Source organism: Haemaphysalis longicornis, unplaced genomic scaffold (genome assembly GCF_048455015.1).
Source record: "Haemaphysalis longicornis isolate Haplotype H1 unplaced genomic scaffold, Haemaphysalis longicornis Haplotype H1 scaffold_4, whole genome shotgun sequence".
In the NCBI taxonomy this organism is placed as follows: Eukaryota; Metazoa; Arthropoda; class Arachnida; order Ixodida; family Ixodidae; genus Haemaphysalis; species Haemaphysalis longicornis.
This window is the reverse complement of record NW_027526361.1, coordinates 4842257-4863298: the sequence shown is the minus strand read 5'-3', so window position 1 is coordinate 4863298 and position 21042 is coordinate 4842257. Positions and strand designations below refer to the sequence as shown.

The 21042-nt window shown below is 48.4% G+C and overlaps 1 protein-coding gene and 1 non-coding gene across 2 annotated transcripts in view; both read right to left on the bottom strand.

The window, feature by feature from the left end:
* The window catches only part of LOC144178145 (uncharacterized), a 317073-nt gene that overhangs the window by 5782 nt on the left and 290249 nt on the right, over window positions 1–21042 (bottom strand). The window contains exon 7 of the mRNA XM_077705716.1: window positions 91–473. Within this exon, the coding sequence (XP_077561842.1) occupies window positions 91–473 (383 nt within the window). The remainder of the gene's footprint in view (window positions 1–90; window positions 474–21042) is intronic.
* Trnat-ugu (transfer RNA threonine (anticodon UGU)) lies at window positions 14002–14073 on the bottom strand. The gene has a single exon. It is a non-coding gene; the product is annotated as a tRNA-Thr (tRNA).

Below are 21042 nucleotides of genomic sequence, written 5' to 3'. Positions count from 1 at the left end.
GGCACTGGAACCTCTCGGAACGTCTACGCGCGGCCAATCGGGCGAACACAACGCAGCAGCAGCAGCAGGCCGAAGGAAGAAGCCCCGCACCTTGTCTCGCAGGTCCTGCGGGAGGTGCATCCTGAGCGCTCGTGTGATGGGTTGCTCGGGGTTCGCTGCTGCTGCTGCTCCGGCGGCGTTGGCTGCGCGCGCGTCCAGCGGCGACGAGGCGGCCGTGCGCGCGGGCTCGTGCGACTGCGGCTGCCGCTGCTGGCCTCCCACGCTGGCCGGCGGGGGCGCCGGCGGCACCTCGTCCTCTTCGCCCTCGGTGCCCGAGGCCGAGGCGGCGGCGGGTCGCTCGCCGCCGTTGGTCTGGGCCCTGGTCGCCTTGGCGGCCTGTCTGCCCCTGGACACCGAGCCGCTCCGTTCGGACGCCGCAGACCGGTGCGAGGCCTGCGACCGAACCGAGGAGCCGCTTGCGCGACGGGAACAACCTGCGCCGGTGCGGGAGAGGCAGCCACGCACTGCTGATAAGCAGCCTGCTCGGAAGGAGCAAAAAAGAACAACGCTGTGGCGTTTGCCACCCGCGGTGCAATGCCATGCGGAATAATGGGCGGCCTGGCCCGTCCCAAAGCCAAGCTTACTGTACACCCGCCCAATTTTTTACCAATACCACGGGAGCGTCGACCGTTCGGTCGATCAGCGCCGCGTGATGGAGTGATACGGCAAACTCGGTGAGAGAAGCCGCATGCGCACTTAGCAAAAGTCTCTGCCGCCGTCCTCTGCCAGGCTGTTCCAAGAGCAGACGGCCGCCCCCGAAATTTGGTCTTCGCTTGTCACACTGCCTGCCATACTCAATTCTTTTCTTCAAGACCTTGCACGTGGCGCCAACTGAGCACACAGTAATCAGCGTTGCCGAACACAAGGTTCGTTCAGCGCAAGGTTCGATCGGCAAGGCACATTACTCTGTTTTCAGCTGGCGCCCCGCGGCTGGTCTTGAAGAAAAAGTTCGAGTATGGCAGGCAGTGGGATAAGCGCATAACCAAATTCGGGGCGGCCGTCTGCTCTTGGAACAGCCTAGCAGACGACGGCAGCAGCGGCCTTTGCTTAGTGCGCATGCGGCTACTCTCGACGAGTTTGCCGTATCACTCCATCACGCGGCGCTGATCATCCGAACGGTCGACGCTCCCGTGATATTGGTAAAAAATTGGGCGGGTGTACATCGTACTGATTACAGAAACCTCCGAACGTTTCCTTCCCCGTAGACGGACGTTTACGCCAGACTCGAGTTACTTTATAACGACCGTACCCACCACCACAAAGATCTCCGCCGTTATTATCCTCACCATCCTTCGTTAGGTGTCGACTTCGTGCCGAAGGCTTCTCCTGATGACTTTCATCCAGCCACGCACTTGATTCAGTTGCGTAAGCTGCCTCATGTCATCGCTTTCACAATGTTATTTAAATTTCCACCTCCCTGAGGCTCCGGTGCAGCCTTCCGGTGGCCAAGTGCACGTGGGTACTTGTCGTTTGTCTGTCATCGGCCTTCTGGAATTCATGCCTCGCGCTACTCCCCTCCCACATCTTCTTTTCGGCCAGAACGTTATCTTATCCTGTTCCCTGATCCACGAAGCGGGACTCCTAATTTTGGGCGTGACGCCAAATCGCCTATTTTGGAAGGTGTTTGGTTCCTTCCACCGTGTCTAGAAACCTGTACCAACTTACAGAAAGCCTGTACCAACCATGTTTCTGCCTCGTAGGCAAACACGAGAAGAGAGCATTGGTTAGGCCCTTTCCTTCTCGGTGACCGAGGTAAACTCCTCTTCGTTAATAGCATGCCTTGTTGAGCCAGTTGGTTTATGGTTTAAAACGAAATAGAGCGCGAGAAGACGGGGACAAAGAATGACAAGCAGGCGGGACGCGTGCTCAATGCCAGCTAGTTTGTTTAGAGAAAACTACGCCCACCTCCCCTCGCGGAAACCCTGGTGTGATGCGACGCTGAGGGGGGGCTCAAGCGCAAGCGGAGAGCAACCGTCGACCGAAAGGCCGCCGGAGAGCGGCACACCGGTTATATGCGCAGCGCGCCCGAAGGAGAGGAGACCGCGGAGAGAGAGAGTACTGCACATGCGCAGCCCCGCGCGCACCGCCGCCCACCGGCGGAGTGAGAGAGCGCTGGGCCGCACACCCGCAGATGTTGAGAGAGAGTGTTCGCTCTCACCTGGGCACGCGCCGGCGCCAGTGCGTCTGCCGCCGCTATGACGCAACACAATCCAACACAATCCACTTTAATTCAATCCAATCCAATCCAATTCAATCCAATACGAGCCAAGCCAAGCCAATCCAATCCAATCCAATGCCCCTCGCGAGAGAGTGTTCGCTATCGGAGAGGAGAGGGGGTGAGCGGAGGAGAGTGCGGACGCCGACGACGACGACGGACGCACGCAGGAAGGACAGGGCCGCCGACAAGGGATGCTCTCAGCGTCCGCATCTAAAAAAAATGGCTGACGATTACGATGACCCCTAATGCGCAATTTGAGGGCAACGCGAAATCAAGAGTTTCCTCGGTGACGGCGCATAGATGCTGCTTTGGCGGCGCACGCCTCTGGACTCAGGCGTCGGCGGCGCTCAGCCTCTGCACGGGCGGCGTTTAGCTGCTGCGGCAGATGAAGGGATCGCGTCATCGGCGAACGCACCGCGCTGTTATCTCGATATCTCGTAGCGGGTGGCCCCCGCAGCGGAGCACGTCTCCCGCGGCAGCCTCGGCATACCGCCCTCCCACTTTCGCCATTCTCTCCTCCCCTACTTTCCACCTCACTCTCTCTTCGGTGTCCTCCCCGTTCTTTCGTTACAACGAGACCGACAGCGAGGGAAGGCGCGAAACCGCATGAGCCGCGGGCGTTTAAGAGCTGCGCTCTAAAACATCATAGTATATACATGCGGGCACATCCGAGGCGTGCCTGCGCACACGCAATAGCATAATATCGTGTATCTGGCTTTGTTAGCACGGATGGTGTGTGCGGAGGGCGCGCCTCTGCTGTGCTGGCATGCGTATATTATGACGTTTTCTTTGTCTAAACATACCAGTTAATAGTCAGCGCAGGTTCCGTGTATTTTCTCTCTTTGCCCGGTCCTCCCGCGATCTTTGCTTTAGTCCTCTTCGTTACTTGGCAGTGCTTTTAGGACGCATAATTATACCCTAGGGAATTTTTTATTTGACTATTTGTGGTGGTGTTTCTTGTTTCCAATGAGTAGTTGTGACTACATAATCGTACTCTTGATTGATTAGATGAAGCGCGCCGTAGTGGAGGGCTCCGGATTAATTTTGACCAGAGTTTGGGTTACGGATAGTTGGTAGCGGTAATCCATGTCTTCACGTAGCGCAACAAAAACCGACAGAAGACACAGGGAGGCGACGGGCACAAGCGCTTGTGCCCGTCGCCTCCCTGTGCCCTCTGTCGGTTTTTTTTTTTTTTTTGTTGCGCTACACGAAGTAATTTTGACCACTCGGGGATCTTCAACGCGCGCCGAAATCTCGAACACCCGAGCGTATTCGCATTTCACCGCCATCAGAAAAGCGGCCTCCGCGGCCGGGGATCTAACCGCATCCCTGGCCTCTGCATCGCGCCTTAGCCACTGAGCCACCGCGGCGGGTATAATTGCGCTCTTCCACTACCTCTAATCTTTTGTGACCGTGTATAGGTGGCCGTTTCTTCCCTTAACGGTATTTATTTATTTATTTATTTATTTATTTATTTATTTATTGTTGCGGGGGTGTGATACTTGAAATAGCACACTCACAATCACAGCATAATTAAAGGGGCACTGACACAAAATTTTGAAGGCGAGATAACGTCGGAGATAGATTGGTGGGAACACGTATACATCATCTGCAAAATATGAGCGGCGAATACAGCTTAGAACATATTTAAAATCAATTTTGAAGTGTGCGAAACGCAACCGAGCAGCCAGCAGAGGACCACGCGCAATTGTAAATAAACAACATCCAAACACGTCACGAGTTTGTGTTTGCCGCTTCCGCACTACCGGCGTTTTACGCGGGCTCGCCCAGCTCGCCGCTCCAATCGCAGGGTCGGAGGGCGGAGCTTCTGCTCTCGAGAACGAACGACCCGATCGTTGGCGGCGGAGGCGCCGTGATTTCGTCAGCTAATCGGGCAGCTGGCCGCGACCAAAGTTCTACAGCGATTCCAGGCACTCTGTTTCTATTACTGTTTATTACCATTGGATGCGAAAACGCGCCGGAGGCACGAAAAGCCCACTGAGCTAGCCGCACGGTCGCTGTGCAGGCGGCGGCCACGGCCGCTAAGTGGCCCAGGCCGGCGCAGGTAGCTCGAGTGATAGCTTGTTACCGCTGCACGAAATTGTCCCCAAGTCCCGACCATAGTGGCTTACATGAGAAAGGAGTTAATGATGCGATGGCGGGTTGCATTAAAAATTGTCATCTGCACCGCTTACGAGAGCGGCACTCGAATATCCGCCGCAGTGCTGAGCCGAACACATCTGTAGGCGGACCTGTAGGCAGACCGGCCGGCTGCTCCCAGCGCGCGTCTTGCCACCCACCGTCTCGAGCGTCGCCCGTCGTTCTTTAGCCGCGGTAGCATTTGCACTCGCAGCGCCCGCGTCACATCCACGGTTGCTTTTTAATTAAGCGCCTCACGAGATCAGTACGTGGGGGCATTCGCAGAAACTGCCGTCGATGCGGATTCGACAGTGCTACGGCGGCTCTGCTCTGTGATATCCCTCCGACGGTCACGTGGTCAGCTTTGTTCACACAAAATCCACAAAATCCATCGTTTCGCGGCACTCGCTGAAACCGAAACTGCGACTTGCCGCATTTAAAATCCCTCTAATTAAACAACCGTCGCACGCTGAAGCAAATGAGGTTTCTACAGGTTATAAGTAGGTCACTAGCTACTTATCGCAACGAAAAAAACAAGGTGCTAAATTTTTGTGTCAGTGCCCCTTTAATGGTAACAGAGAAAATACGACGGTTATCGCGTTTACGGTAGCATGCTCAGGTTACAACGGAAACAGCGAAAACAGCAGATAGCAGCGGGAACAGCAGGTAACAGCGGCACACCCAATAAAAAAAAAAACAATTCAAGTCAGGTTTTGCTCTGGCCCAAGTGCTGTTAGAGCGCAGCCGAAAGCATTTCAGTGGGGGCGGCAACAACAGGTCGGGTAGGGCGTTCCACTCTTAATATACCTTTATAGTTCCTTTTAAAAATTTTCGCATATTCGTCTTTGTTCCTACTAAATCCCAAGTCGCTGCGGACTCCTTTGAGCGGACTATGCCTATGCGATCATCAGCGAACTTCAAGTCACCTGCAGGCTTTCCCATTAACTTGTATCTTTGACCTGCCCTATTTTTTTAGGTGAAGTGCAAATACCTCGGGATATACAGAATCTCCTTGCCTAACGAAATGCTAATTTGGAAACGTTTCTTGTGAATCACTACGGTGGCTGGTGCGGTTTTCGTATCCAAGCTGCTTAAATTAACTTTAACACCTTACGCCTTCTTCGCGTTTCGTTCTTTGTATTTCATCCATGACGAACGAAAGCAAGGTTAACACTGCAGCTTCGTTTACAGGGCCCATAAAGACCGCCAAGGAAGAAGAGAAACGAGAATTAAAGCAGGTTGATCTGAACAACGCAGTGGCATCTCAGCACACATGCGTGGTGTGCCAACATTCGTGCGCCGAGCACCCCTACTTACTCTGCAGGGAAAGAAAAGCGAAAACCCGGGAAGCTTCGAAAATGTGCAAATCCAACGAGAAAGCGAAGGAAGAGGCGAAGGGAGAGAGAAGAAGTTTCTTGAATTTGAGAAGCTGGGGTGAGAGAAGGAGGAGTTTCTATAGCGCGATAAACGATCCAGCGTCACCAGGAATTTCGCAATTTAGTGCCCTGGTTCGCAGCTTCAAGATTATGACAAAGCCTTTTTGTGCCAGGGCACAGAGAGCAAATCGCATTACTCCGCGCACCGCACCGCCGAGATGTGCATTATCCTTGTGAGGTTCTCATTCGCAAGAGAATTAACGCATATAAATACATATATGAAGTCTATGGTTGGACGGAAGCCCGTCTGGTCGGGGTGGGTCATAATACAACGGGGAATAAAAACCTGTTCCCTACATTCCCGAAATCAGCGAGACCCTTTCCCGTGTCATGCGCACGTACGGCGTCCAGATAGCGCACGTGCCTACTCGCAAGCTGACGGATGCCCTGGTCAATGTGAAACACAAATTATCAAAGGAAAAATTCCCAGGAGTTGTCTACTCCGTCCCCTGTGGCGATAGAGAGTGCAGCTACATAGGAGAAGCCGGCAACTTGAAGTTCCTGGTTTCTCTAAAAGGAAAACCGGATAAAACAACATGACTACGACGTCAGAAAACGCCGCGTGGCTTCAAACGCTCTGGCTGAGCATGCTGACACTTCGGGCCATGGGATGAACTGGGGTGCGGCACGCATTCTTGCAAAAGAGAAGAACCTGGCGTCTAGACTTCATCCGGAATCATTGATCATACAGACAACGGAGCGAACACTGAATCGAACGCAGGGCAATCTGCCTCCAGTTTACTCCCACTGCCTACGTCCCATTCTTCGACGCACATAAAACGTAGTCTGGTGTACTGACGAATTTATTGTGAACAAGGCTCCCGTGTGAAAGCCAAAACGTCTTTTATTTTACGAAATATATTTGTGGTCGGTGTTCTTATTCATGGTTTATATATATATATATATATATATATATATATATATATATATATATATATATATATATATATATATATATATATATATATATATATATACATATATATATATATACATATATATATATATATATATATATATATATATAAGTAGTAAATGAGGGGCTCGTTGAGGAAATACAGAAACATAGGTCGGCAGCGTGTAGTCAGAGTGGCGCTGGCTACCACCCTCAAGCGTCAGATACACTTCTATTAAATATAAATAGCCCAGAAAGTGAAGCAGAACACAGTCGCCCAGATAGCCGAATTGGTAAGGCATTCGAGATCTAATCGAAAGGCGTGGGTTCGGTCCCCACTCTGGGCGCGTGTTTTTCTTTCTTTCTTTCTTCCTTATATTAAAAACATCTTAACTTCATTAACCATAGTAAAAAAATAGAGCCTAACCACACCCCTATGCCTCCTTTGGCGTTGAAGACTGCCGACCTATGTTTCTGTATTTCCTCAACGAGCCCCTCATTTACTTACTATATTATTCTGCGAAAGCCTAGCGAGGGTCTCGGTTCTGGCAGCCTTGATGCCTAGGTAGCATAAGAGGGCTTTCCGCCAGTTACCCGCTCATGACAGGCTGTAGACGTTTGAGTCACGCCCCGGGGGTTAAAAAGAAGGTCCCCTTCTCCTCGTGTAGTCAGAGTGGCGCTGGCTACCACCCTCAAGCGTCAGATACACTTCTATTAAATATAAATAGCCCAGAAAGTGAAGCAGAACACAGTCGCCCAGATAGCCGAATTGGTAAGGCATTCGAGATCTAATCGAAAGGCGTGGGTTCGGTCCCCACTCTGGGCGCGTGTTTTTCTTTCTTTCTTTCTTCCTTATATTAAAAACATCTTAACTTCATTAACCATAGTAAAAAAATAGAGCCTAACCACACCCCTATGCCTCCTTTGGCGTTGAAGACTGCCGACCTATGTTTCTGTATTTCCTCAACGAGCCCCTCATTTACTTACTATATTATTCTGCGAAAGCCTAGCGAGGGTCTCGGTTCTGGCCGCCTTGATGCCTAGGTAGCATAAGAGGGCTTTCCGCCAGTTACCCGCTCATGACAGGCTGTAGACGTTTGAGTCACGCCCCGGGGGTTAAAAAGAAGGTCCCCTTCTCCTCGTGTAGTCAGAGTGGCGCTGGCTACCACCCTCAAGCGTCAGATACACTTCTATTAAATATAAATAGCCCAGAAAGTGAAGCAGAACACAGTCGCCCAGATAGCCGAATTGGTAAGGCATTCGAGATCTAATCGAAAGGCGTGGGTTCGGTCCCCACTCTGGGCGCGTGTTTTTCTTTCTTTCTTCCTTATATTAAAAACATCTTAACTTCATTAACCATAGTAAAAAAATAGAGCCTAACCACACCCCTATGCCTCCTTTGGCGTTGAAGACTGCCGACCTATGTTTCTGTACTTCCTCAACGAGCCCCTCATTTACTTACTATATTATTCTGCGAAAGCCTAGCGAGGGTCTCGGTTCTGGCAGCCTTGATGCCTAGGTAGCATAAGAGGGCTTTCCGCCAGTTACCCGCTCATGACAGGCTGTAGACGTTTGAGTCACGCCCCGGGGGTTAAAAAGAAGGTCCCCTTCTCCTCGTGTAGTCAGAGTGGCGCTGGCTACCACCCTCAAGCGTCAGATACACTTCTATTAAATATAAATAGCCCAGAAAGTGAAGCAGAACACAGTCGCCCAGATAGCCGAATTGGTAAGGCATTCGAGATCTAATCGAAAGGCGTGGGTTCGGTCCCCACTCTGGGCGCGTGTTTTTCTTTCTTTCTTTCTTCCTTATATTAAAAACATCTTAACTTCATTAACCATAGTAAAAAAATAGAGCCTAACCACACCCCTATGCCTCCTTTGGCGTTGAAGACTGCCGACCTATGTTTCTGTATTTCCTCAACGAGCCCCTCATTTACTTACTATATTATTCTGCGAAAGCCTAGCGAGGGTCTCGGTTCTGGCAGCCTTGATGCCTAGGTAGCATAAGAGGGCTTTCCGCCAGTTACCCGCTCATGACAGGCTGTAGACGTTTGAGTCACGCCCCGGGGGTTAAAAAGAAGGTCCCCTTCTCCTCGTGTAGTCAGAGTGGCGCTGGCTACCACCCTCAAGCGTCAGATACACTTCTATTAAATATAAATAGCCCAGAAAGTGAAGCAGAACACAGTCGCCCAGATAGCCGAATTGGTAAGGCATTCGAGATCTAATCGAAAGGCGTGGGTTCGGTCCCCACTCTGGGCGCGTGTTTTTCTTTCTTTCTTTCTTCCTTATATTAAAAACATCTTAACTTCATTAACCATAGTAAAAAAATAGAGCCTAACCACACCCCTATGCCTCCTTTGGCGTTGAAGACTGCCGACCTATGTTTCTGTATTTCCTCAACGAGCCCCTCATTTACTTACTATATTATTCTGCGAAAGCCTAGCGAGGGTCTCGGTTCTGGCCGCCTTGATGCCTAGGTAGCATAAGAGGGCTTTCCGCCAGTTACCCGCTCATGACAGGCTGTAGACGTTTGAGTCACGCCCCGGGGGTTAAAAAGAAGGTCCCCTTCTCCTCGTGTAGTCAGAGTGGCGCTGGCTACCACCCTCAAGCGTCAGATACACTTCTATTAAATATAAATAGCCCAGAAAGTGAAGCAGAACACAGTCGCCCAGATAGCCGAATTGGTAAGGCATTCGAGATCTAATCGAAAGGCGTGGGTTCGGTCCCCACTCTGGGCGCGTGTTTTTCTTTCTTTCTTCCTTATATTAAAAACATCTTAACTTCATTAACCATAGTAAAAAAAATAGAGCCTAACCACACCCCTATGCCTCCTTTGGCGTTGAAGACTGCCGACCTATGTTTCTGTATTTCCTCAACGAGCCCCTCATTTACTTACTATATTATTCTGCGAAAGCCTAGCGAGGGTCTCGGTTCTGGCAGCCTTGATGCCTAGGTAGCATAAGAGGGCTTTCCGCCAGTTACCCGCTCATGACAGGCTGTAGACGTTTGAGTCACGCCCCGGGGGTTAAAAAGAAGGTCCCCTTCTCCTCGTGTAGTCAGAGTGGCGCTGGCTACCACCCTCAAGCGTCAGATACACTTCTATTAAATATAAATAGCCCAGAAAGTGAAGCAGAACACAGTCGCCCAGATAGCCGAATTGGTAAGGCATTCGAGATCTAATCGAAAGGCGTGGGTTCGGTCGCCACTCTCGGCGCGTGTTTTTCTTTCTTTCTTTCTTCCTTATATTAAAAACATCTTAACTTCATTAACCATAGTAAAAAAATAGAGCCTAACCACACCCCTATGCCTCCTTTGGCGTTGAAGACTGCCGACCTATGTTTCTGTGTATATATATATATATATATATATATATATATATATATATATATATATATATATATATATATATATATGCATAGCGAGGGCATCTGTTCTGGCAGTCATGATGCCATAGGGAGCTTAAGAGGGTTCAACGCTGGTCGACCACTCTCGACATTTCGTAGACACTCGAGTCACGGCCCGGGGGTTAAAAAGAAGGTCCCCTTCACCCCGAGTAGTCCGGGTAGCGTTGGCTACCACCCCCAAGCGCAGGAAACAAAAATACCTTAACATAAATACCCCATAAAGTGGCGGGGAAAATAGCCCCGCCGGTAGCGTAGTGGTCATCGCACCAGACCGGTATTCTGGAGGTCATAGGCTCGGATCCCACCCGGCGGGATTTTTTCCTCCACTTGCTTTCTGTTTTTCCAAATACTGTATTCGTTTCAATGACCTCCCACATTCTCCCCTTTGCTTTCCCAGGTTTTCTTGACTGTCAACAATTTTTTCTCTCTTATTTCAACGAGCAACGAGCCCCTCATGTCCTAGTCTAATTCTCTCTCTCTCTCTCTCTCTCTCTCTATATATATATATATATATATATATATATATATATACACATGTATAGACATATGAGGAAGGGCGTCAGCCAAGGAGACAATCTCTCCAATGTTATACACAGCCTGCTAACAATTGGCGGTGAGCGCGACCACGGGCGGCGCTTGGGAGCGCGCCTCCGTGACGTCGGCTTAGGGATTCTCGCATTTGTCGTCTGCTTTACTCGGGCGCGCTCTCTCTGCTGTTTCTTTGCGCGAGGTTGACTTTTAGTGCTTGTCCGCAGCAGATCTCGCGTAGGCGTAACTTTTTTGCGTAACAAAAGACTTAAAATAGCATAAACTAGCACAAGGCGTGATTTTGTGTATACTTTTTGATACCGCTCCGGAAAAAAAAAACATTACCGGCGTCGCCCATGCATTGCTGCGAAGCTGGTCCTGTGCGTAGCGCGAAGAGTCGGACCTAGGCGTCAGCTTCTGTATTAAGCAATCTTTCGAACAAAGGTAACAGCCGCAGCCTGACAACGACAACAGCGAAAATGGACGACGAAAACAAATTTTAGGACTTTGGGGCTGTCGGCTTTGGCAGAAGGCATTATGATTCCAGCTAATCGTATGTAAGGTAAAACAGATTTGGCAACCTTGCCTAACGCTCGAAACTATTGTGTAAAGTCACTTTACGTTGTCATGGCATAAACGTATGCGACATGGACTATGTGCCGCAAAAACTGTAGGTTGAGTTCCAAATAACCCACTGTGTGTATAGGCGCGTGCTGGTTTTATACCGGGCTTCTAAACAGTATAAAGGCTTATTGAACAAAACGAGTTACCTGTATGGCAAAGATACAGTAAGAATATGTTTGTTCAGATTTAGAAGGATATTTCATTACATTTGCCACAGCCATATAATCCCAATATTCAGATAGGCGTTATAGTAAAACTGCACTCAAGAGGAGGAGGACGAGGAGGAGGAGAAAACTTTAACAGTAAAATCGAGCTGGTTAGTGGTTAGGCTCCTCGGTCCAAGATGAGAGAGTAATTTTCTTCAACTCATCGAACGTCATCCCGAGTAGGCCAGGATTTTTTCTTTGCGACTGAAGGGGTTGGAAAACAATAAAGAGCTGTTTGGAAATATTCATCGGTTTAGAATTGTGTTATACTGAAAATCGGCATGTATACTATTTATTGCGTTCGTTCGCAAGTATATCAAGCCTTCAACACCGTAATCATGTCATAAGTGTTCGGGTTGAGATTGAGTTTGTTACGATAACGATGGTTCGATAGAAATTTAATGCACAAAAGCTGCCTTCGAGTACTGTGGACAACATCATCGGCGCTGTTTCGCGGTGGCGTATATAGCACAAACCTTCTCATTGCATTTGCATGTGAATAAACAACGCACGCTGTGGGTATGTACTTTTGTACGCAGCCATAAGGAAAGCCCATTTCTGAAGAAGGTACTGTATACCGTACAGCCCGAAGAAAATATCCACACGAACTTTGTGGGCCTCGCAAACATCTCCAAACCTCCTAGAATGTTTGGGACAGTACAGAAAAATTAATGCGTTGGGCACAGAAAAAAACATTCAGTTCAGTTCAGTTCAGTTCAGTTTATTCCCAGAAGCATCTGGACGACTTCCTGGCTAAAAGCTGCTCGAGCAGCTTGACAAAGGCGCAGGAAGCCGTTACAAGGCATGGAGGACGGACCACGTAACACAGATGTAATCATAACTAACAGAAAAACAAAAAACAAAAATAAAACACGATTTCAATTTAACAAATCAGTTCTACAAACGCAAGTCAACAATGTGCGACCCGCTGCTTGGTGCGTAGCATTAGACTGTTGAGTCTTCATAAGAGCATCTCAGAAATAGTTTAGGGAAGCCTACGTATTTTGAATACTTATCGAAGAGCTCTGAGCACTGAAGCTCGCAAATGCGCTAGATAGAACGGAATACACACGATCGTCTGGGCATATGCCCTATGAAAGTAGTTTTCTCTCTCCTCGTGTGTTGTAAACTTGTGCGTGATTAAGCTTGAAATTATTCAGAACTGCCAGAATCTGACCGAAAATACGCTTTTTAAAGCACCAAAGTATAAAAGCGGGTGATTTCTAGCACAGGCACTGCTGCCAGTCACAAGAGGACTACCACGGCGCGGGTGTAGCAGCGGCGTGAATGTAGCAGACGACAGCGGAGCGAGTCCCTAAGCCGATGTCACAGCCAGGGGGCGCCACTCAAACATCTCACCACCAATAGGTATTCAGAACATTGGATTGGGAACTAGTGGACGTAAGGGTTAATGGGGAATACCTCAGTAACCACAGATTTGCTGATGACGTTGCCTTTCCAAGTAACTCGGGGGACGAATTGCAAAGCATGCTTTCCGCACTGGACAGAGTAGAACCGTGGGCCTGAAAATGAAATATGCAGAAAACTAAAGTAATGATCAATAACCTCGGGACAGCACAGCAGTTTGAGATAGGCGGCGAGGCAGTGGAAGTGGTAAGCGAATATATCTACTTAGGCCAAGTTGTGACCCCGTATCCCAACCATGAGTCGGAGATGATTAGAAGGATAAGAATGGGGTGGAGTGCATACGGAAGACATTCTCGGATAATGAATGGCAGCCTACCATTGCCCATCAGGAAGAAAGAGCATGACAGCTGCATCTTACCGGTACTCAGCTACGGGGAAGAAACTTGGAGACTCACTAAAAGGGTTCAACTTAAATTAAGGACGACTCAGCGAGCAATGGAACGGAACATGATAGGTGTAACGTTAACGGACAAGAAGAGAGCGGAGTGGGTTAGGAAATAAACGCGTGTTAAGGACATGTTAGTAGAAATTAAGAAGGAATGGACGTGGGCAGGGCATGTAATGCGAAGGTAAGATAACCGTTGGTCGCTAAGGGTAACAGAGTGGATCGCTAGAGAAGGCAAGTGTGGCATAGGGCGACAGAAAGTTAAGTGGGCAGATGAGATCAAGAAGTTTGCGGGGATAAATTGGTTGCAGTTAGCACAGTTATCAGTTGCAGTTGCACAGTTATCAGGTTGCAGTTAGCACAGGTTGCAGTTATATATATATATATATAACTTCTATATATATATAGAACTTTGAAGATGGTAGAGAACACAAGAGAAGAAAAACTTCGAACAAGGTAAAAGCACGATTGTGGCCTACGTTTCAGCAAAGAGAACTTGCTTTCCTCAGAATACAGAATACTATATATATATATATATAGTAAGGAAATGAGGGGCTCGTTGAGGGAATACAGAAAGATAGGTCAGCAGTCTACAACGCCAAAGGAGGAATAGGGGTGTGGTCAGGCTCTTGTCTTTTTCACTACAGTTAATTAGGTAAACATTTTTTTAATTATACAGAAGAAAGAAAGAAAAACACGCGCCCAAAGTGGGGATCGAACCCACGCCTTTCGATTACATGTCGAATGCCTTACCAATTCGGCTATCTGGGCGACTGTGTTCTCCTTCACTTTCTGGGCTATTTATATTTACTAGAAGTATATCTGACGCTTGAGGGTGGTAGCCAGCGCCACTCTGACTACACGGGGAGAAGGGGACCTTCTTTTCAAGTAAGGAAATGAGGGGCTCGTTGAGGGAATACAGAAAGATAGGTCAGCAGTCTACAACGCCAAAGGAGGCATAGGGGTGTGGTTAGGCTCTTGTCTTTTTCACTACAGTTAATTAGGTAAACATTTTTTTTAATTATACAGAAGAAAGAAAGAAAGAAAAACACACGCCCAGAGTGGGGACCGAACCCACGCGTTTCGATTAGATCTCGAATGCCTTACCCATTCGGCTATCTGGGCGACTGTGTTCTCCTTCACTTTCTGGGGTATTTATATTTACTAAAACTGTATCTGACGCTTGAGGGTGGTAGCCAGCGCCAATCAGACTACACGGGGAGAAGGGGACCTTCTTTTCAACCCCCGGGGCGTGACGTGAACGTCTACAGCCTGTCATAAGCGGGTAACTGGCGGGAAACCCTCTTATGCTACCTTGGCATCAAGGCTGCCAGAACCGAGGCTCTCACTAAGCTTTCGCACTATAATAGGGTTTGGAAATGAGGGTTTGGAAATAGGGTTTGGAAATAGGGTTGGAAACTCTTGACATGTCGTAGACACTCGAGTCACGGGCTGGGGGTTCTCCACTTTCTTTCTTTCTCTCCAAATTCTTTATCTGTTTCAATGACCTACCACATCCTCCCCTTTGCTTTCCGGGGTTTTCTTGACTGCCAACTCTTATTTCTGTGTTATTTTCAACCAGCCCTTCATTTCCTATTCTGATTCGCTACATGCATAGCGAGGGCCTCTGTTCTGGCAGTCTTGGTGCCATAGGAAGCTTAAGAGGGTTCAACGCTGGTCGACCACTCTCGACATGCCGTAGACACTCGAGTCACGGCCCGGGGGTTAAAAAGAAGGTCCCTTTCACCCCGAGTAGTCCGAATGCCGCTGGCTACTACCCCCAAGCACAGGAAACAAAAATACCTAAACATAAATACCCCAGAAAGTGGAGGGGAAAATCGCCCCGCGGGTAGCGTAGTGGTTATCGCACCAGACCGGTATTCTGGAGGTCGTGGGCTCGGATCCCACCCGGCGGGCATTTTTTTTCCACTTTCTTTCTTTCTCTCCAAATTCTTTATCTTTTTCAATGACCTACCACATCCTCCTCTTTGCTTTCCGAGGTTTTCTTGACTGCCAACTCTTATTTCTGTGTTATTTTCAACGAGCCCCCATTTCCTATTCTGATTCGCTATATATATATATATATATATATATATATATATATATATATATATATATATATATATATATATATATATATATATATATATATATATATATATATATATATATATATATATATATATTTATATATATATATATATATATATATATATATATATATATATATATTCGTGTGCGTGTCTGCGTGCGTGTTATTTTTCCAAGTCCGGACATCCGGAAGGCAAGGGTGGTATATAGGAAGCAGTTTGTCTGTGCCATGTGCGAAAAAAGAATATATAAATTTTAGATAACAAGAAAAATGGAGGGAAGCATGCCCCCCGGGTGTGTGGGGTCAAAGCTCAGGAGCTTTTATTACCGCTTTCAATGCTGTACCAAATCAGCTGCGGGGTGAATTTCGGCATGTTATGACGTTAATATTATAAAAAATGGAGTGTTTAATTTATTCGAGAACATATGAGGGTAGCTTCTTACGTTGCGAAATGTGTGCCGTCTTTCCAGTGGCTTAATTTAAGCAGAACCAGGACTCGCGATGCGCCGAAAAATAAAAAGCAAAAATATGGCATTGCAAAGCTGCAAACGTAACGTCGACAGGTGGAAACATATTAGTTGGACCATGGCATGGCATGAGGGGAATGAACGAATGTGTAAACGCAGGGAATGAAGGTGTGTAAACGGAGACGTGACGTATTTATCTCAACCCTCCTCGGTACACGCGACGTTTGCGCTCGACAGGGCTGACGACGCAGATGGTCTCCATTTGTCCCCTTTCTCAGTCCACTATTTTCCGGTACAAACTGCCCTCCATCGAGGACGAGAGAAGGGGTGTTAGTGATGGACAAACTATACAAGGAGACGAGGTGTGTGTTACCGGGATAATTTCTCTCGTAAGCGCTGATGCACCGTTAAGTCCCCCCCACCCCCCCCCCCCCCCAAAAAAAAAATGAAGGAAGCTGACACTATGGCGTAAGACTTGAAGGTAGCGAAGCTGTATCCAAACTTCACGTAGATCACGAAGGTATAAATCTATGATCGCAGCCGATTTGCTTCTTCTTTGCTGCCGCAACGACCTTTACTCTATCACTGTTGCTATAAGTGTGAGCCTCCTTCCTTTTTTGGGAGTGGTAATCATTGCACACCACTTGGAGGGGCGTACGCTATGACGTGTCCTACAAATGTTGCCATGATTACGGCGAACGCTGGGGTCTTTCTCGTTCCGAGCAAGTGTTGCCACGATTACGGCGAACGCTGAAGTCCTTTTTTTTTTGGTCGCTTTTGGCCAATATCCCTAATTGGTATGCTTTACGTAAGAAACCTTCGACGGGGACGCTTGGCGGTCGGTGGGAAGCATGCTCACCCGAGCGCTTGGCATTTGGCGGTCGCCACAATCTTGGCCAATCTCCCTAAGGGGGTATGCTTCGCTCGACGAAGGTGCACCGGGGACGCGGGGCGGTCGCCGCGAGGCACGCGGTCACGTGGACCTGCACATGGGAGCTGGGCATTTTCTTGGTATTTTCAACTGCGTGCACAAAAAATAACGATTTGCTAAACAGCTTTGCTGTTAAAAAATATTGTGACGAGGCAGCAGAGGCCTGTTTGCAACAAAATGTATAAACGGGTATACACAAGCCAGTAGCTGAGGCAGCTCCAATGTCCGAGAGAGAGAGAGAGAGAGAGAGAGAGAGAGAGAGAGAGAGAGAGAGAGAGAGAGAGAGAGAGAGAGAATAGTTTTTAATGATACTGATGAGGTTAGCCTGGCCAAGGCGCCTAGCTTGCTACACCAGATGTATGAAAAAATGAAATCGATGAAGAGATGATCATAACGACTGTGATGAAGATGATGCGCTCATTAATACAGTCCTGTTTAAAGAGTCTGATCAAGTCCTGTGCTTCGCAGGAAAGACAATAGCGCTTTTCTCGGTCGAGATACTCGTTTAGAGTTCGACCAAGGGCCTTGCACGTCACTTAGAGTTAGTCCTCTAGAAAGCGGAAGACCCAAGGACACTAAAAGGGACGTTGTAGCTTCTCTATACCGCGTACACTCACATAACACGTGGTTCAAGTCCTCGCGCACGTCACAAAGAGTGCAGAAGGGGGAATCGGCCTGTTTCATCTTGTATCGAAAATAACTTCTGTAAGCGAAATTTAGCCGCACGCGGTGAAGAACTGCTTCGCCATGCTTGGAAAGTCCGCCAAAGGTCCCGTGCGGGTCTATGGAGTGAAGCGGCGCGTAATTTTGCAGCGCAACAGGCCACATAGATCGTTGAAATCTCCAGGCAGCCTTGGACGCAAGGGCAGAAGCATCTTTTCTGGAGAACGGTATCGGTATCACTGGCCCGTGCAGATCATGCGCTATCGATGCCGCAGTGTCCGCCTTGACGTTCCCAGTTATACCGCAGTGGGGGGGAATCGACTGAAGCTCTACATGATGATGTGCATTTAGAGCTTGTAAGTACAATGCATGGATGTCGAAAACAAGCTGATCTTTCGGGTACGAATATAAGCACTGAAGGGCCGCCCGAAAATCCGTGAAGATTGCCCACTGACGTGCTGGTTGCTCGATGATGTAGGCGAAAGCAGCACGCAGAGGGGCAAGTTCGGTGACCATTGATGTCGTCCTGTGGCTAAGCGTTGCGCTGAAGGCGGTACGGGAGGACGAAACCAGATTCCTATAGCCGATGAGCTAGCTGTCACAGATCCATCCATTTATAGATGGGTGTGAGCGCTGTATTTTTGTAAGAACAGTTCCAAGGCGAAGAACTTTAAGGTAGGGGTGGCGATATCCTGTTTGCGGATAATGCCGAGCCCTCCAGTTGTAATTGGCAGATGCGGGTACATCCAAGGCGGTTGTGGCGATGGAGAAGGGTGCTGGTAATGCAGAGGCAGAGGGTCTCGTACTTCAGTGGCTGAGCTGAATGCTAATGGGTGACCTTGCTGCCGTGTTACAAATCGCAGTTGAGCACGAAGGAGCTCCTGCGCGCCAAGAGCAAGGGGTGCCAGTCGTCGACACTCCACCATAGTTCCCACCGTGGATGTGGTCTTGAAACTCCAATGCACACCCTCAGGACCTGCGCTTGCATACTTTGCAGGACTCTCGCATTTCCTTTTGAGAGGGGGAGCAGAACAGGAAGGCTGCAGCGTAACAATCGTACGCACATGACGTCATACAGCCGAAGAAGAGACGGGACGTTGCCTCCGCCGGCGTTACTAGATATCATGCGGAAAATGTTGGTGAAAGACGCAAGCTTGTCATTTATATAGCGGACGTGTTTTGACCAAGTCAGAGACCTGTCAAATGTGAGTCCATAATTTGATATAACACGCTTCCTGAAAGCGATGGCTGCGCACTTGCCAGCTGATATTCTAGGCCTCGGGTTTCTAGAAACGCCGCAATGGAATTGATTGCCCGTTGCATTCTTGCACGCAGTACCCGCCTGTTGCGTCCAGCACTCCATATGCAGATGTCATCCGCGTACAAGGATATTTCCACTGACTGCGGTAAGCACTTCTTTATGCTCATCATAGTGATGTGGAAGAGCGTTGGACTGAGGACACCACCTTGAGGAACACCACAGGTCACTCTGTATAGCGGTGTGTCACCGCTGTCCGCTGTCATGTAGATGCATCTATCGGTTAAATAGTCCGAGATCCATGCATACATACGACCTCAACGCACGAAGACCTCATGGACGAGCATATAACTTCATGGTACACGCAGTCGTACGCTGATTTGAAATCAAGAAACACAGCGATTGTAATGTTGCGCTGTGTTTTGGCATGTTTTATGCTGTTAGCAAAGGCTATGGCATTATCAATGCTACTACGTCCCTTGCGGAAGCCAGACATCTGTGGCGGGTATGCGTTGCGAGTAGTCAGGTCCCAGTCCAGGCGATGGAGCACCATTTTTTCCATACGCTTGCCGACGCAGCTCAGTAGGGCAATAGCACGGTAGGACTCGATGGAAGTCGGTATTTTGCCTGGCTTAAGTACAGCCACAATACGCCCGTGGTCGAATTTTTGCTCTAGGCGGCCAGTTTCAAAAGAACGATTGAAGGTGCCTAAAAGGCACTTCTTTCCCTTTTCGCCCAAATTGGAAAGGGCTGTGTAGCTGATATTGTCCGTACCAGGCGACGTAGGTTTTTTGAGAGAGGTCAGCGCAGCGACGAGTTCTGCCATAGGAAACGGTTCATCCATGGGTGATGTTATATAGCTTGGGCAGGCGCATTTGTGGGCGACGAGAGTCTTATGTTTGATGCCGGCGAAGAGGTATTTTTTCTGCAGAAGGCGTTTGCAGCGTCCAGGTCACTGATGTTCGTGCTTAGCGAAACAGAGTTGAAGGGGTGAAGTTCACACTAAACTTTTCTACACCCTTTCTGGCCGAAAAGGGTGTAAAAATCTTGTCCCATGGCTAACACCCTTAAAAGGTGTTTCGGCAAAAAAAGGGTGTACGGATGAAAAAAGGGTGTTGAGCTCAACACCTTTAGAAAAGGGTGTTGAGGATGCTCAACCCCCTAAAAAAGGGTGTTGAGTCTCACACCCCTTTTTTTGAGGTGATAGCATGCGCAGAGGCAATGTCAAACGCCGGAGCGCGCAGCATTCAACACAAACAGCCAATACGTACAAGTTACAGTTGGAACACGGAATGCAAGCGGTACAGGGAGTGCATACTTACTTAGCAATACATGTGCTGTTCTTGCTTTTATACCCACCAGAGGAAAGCCCCCAGATGGAGTCGGTGGGCTTGTCGCAAAAAACTGATATTTTAGCGCTAATTTTGGAAGTATGGATTTTACGACGAGAAAATACAAATCAACACGCGGATTTGCAAAAACTTTTTAATTACGGGGTAGTTTTTCTGATCCGTAACTAATAGAATTTTATTAAATACCATACAAATCTTCTTTGCCACCTCAACACCCTTCAAAAAGGGTGTTCATTATTTCAACACCGTTTTTCCCAGAAGGGTGTAACGCTACAAATTAAGGTGTTCGAAACTAAAAAAAAGGACGTAAAGAAAAAAAGGGTGTAAGAAAAGACCGCCAACGAAGAAAAAAGGTGGAGAGACCTCCAATTTTGGAGGCATTCTGTACCTGTTTACACGGGTGGACTGAGCATTCTCTACAAGCGGGGGGGGGGGGGGTTGTACCTCACGATGTTTACAGCAATATGAATTTGCATAATTTATTACCAGTGAAGCTCTTTAAGCTTCAGGACGTAGTTTCGGTGGCATTAGCAAAAAAATACAAAGAAAAAGAACTGGGGCACCTGTAAAGGGTGCACCACCGCAGATAGGGTATTATAACAGTGAAGTCGGCTTTCGAGCTTGTTCGAGTGTGAGCACAAGGGGCGTATGCGTATCCGAACCTCTTACTGTACCATTTCAAAGGTACTAGTCTTTTTTGGATTCTAAAAGGTAAAAAAATTCTCGCAGCTTGCAATAGTGGTGCAAGGCTGGAGAAACAGCAACGCTGGGGGCCGACCTACCTTGTTACCCTCTTGGATCTCCTGGCAATGGGGAGGGGGGGGGGGGGAAGGGGGGGCACACTGGAACAGCCTTGTAAAATCAGGTTAAACTTGGCCTCATCCCTCAGTGGCCATCCTGGCTTAGCAAGAACATTGTAAAGCTTAGCAAACATAACAAAACTTAGCAACACCGAAAGAAACTAGGTCGACCCCCAG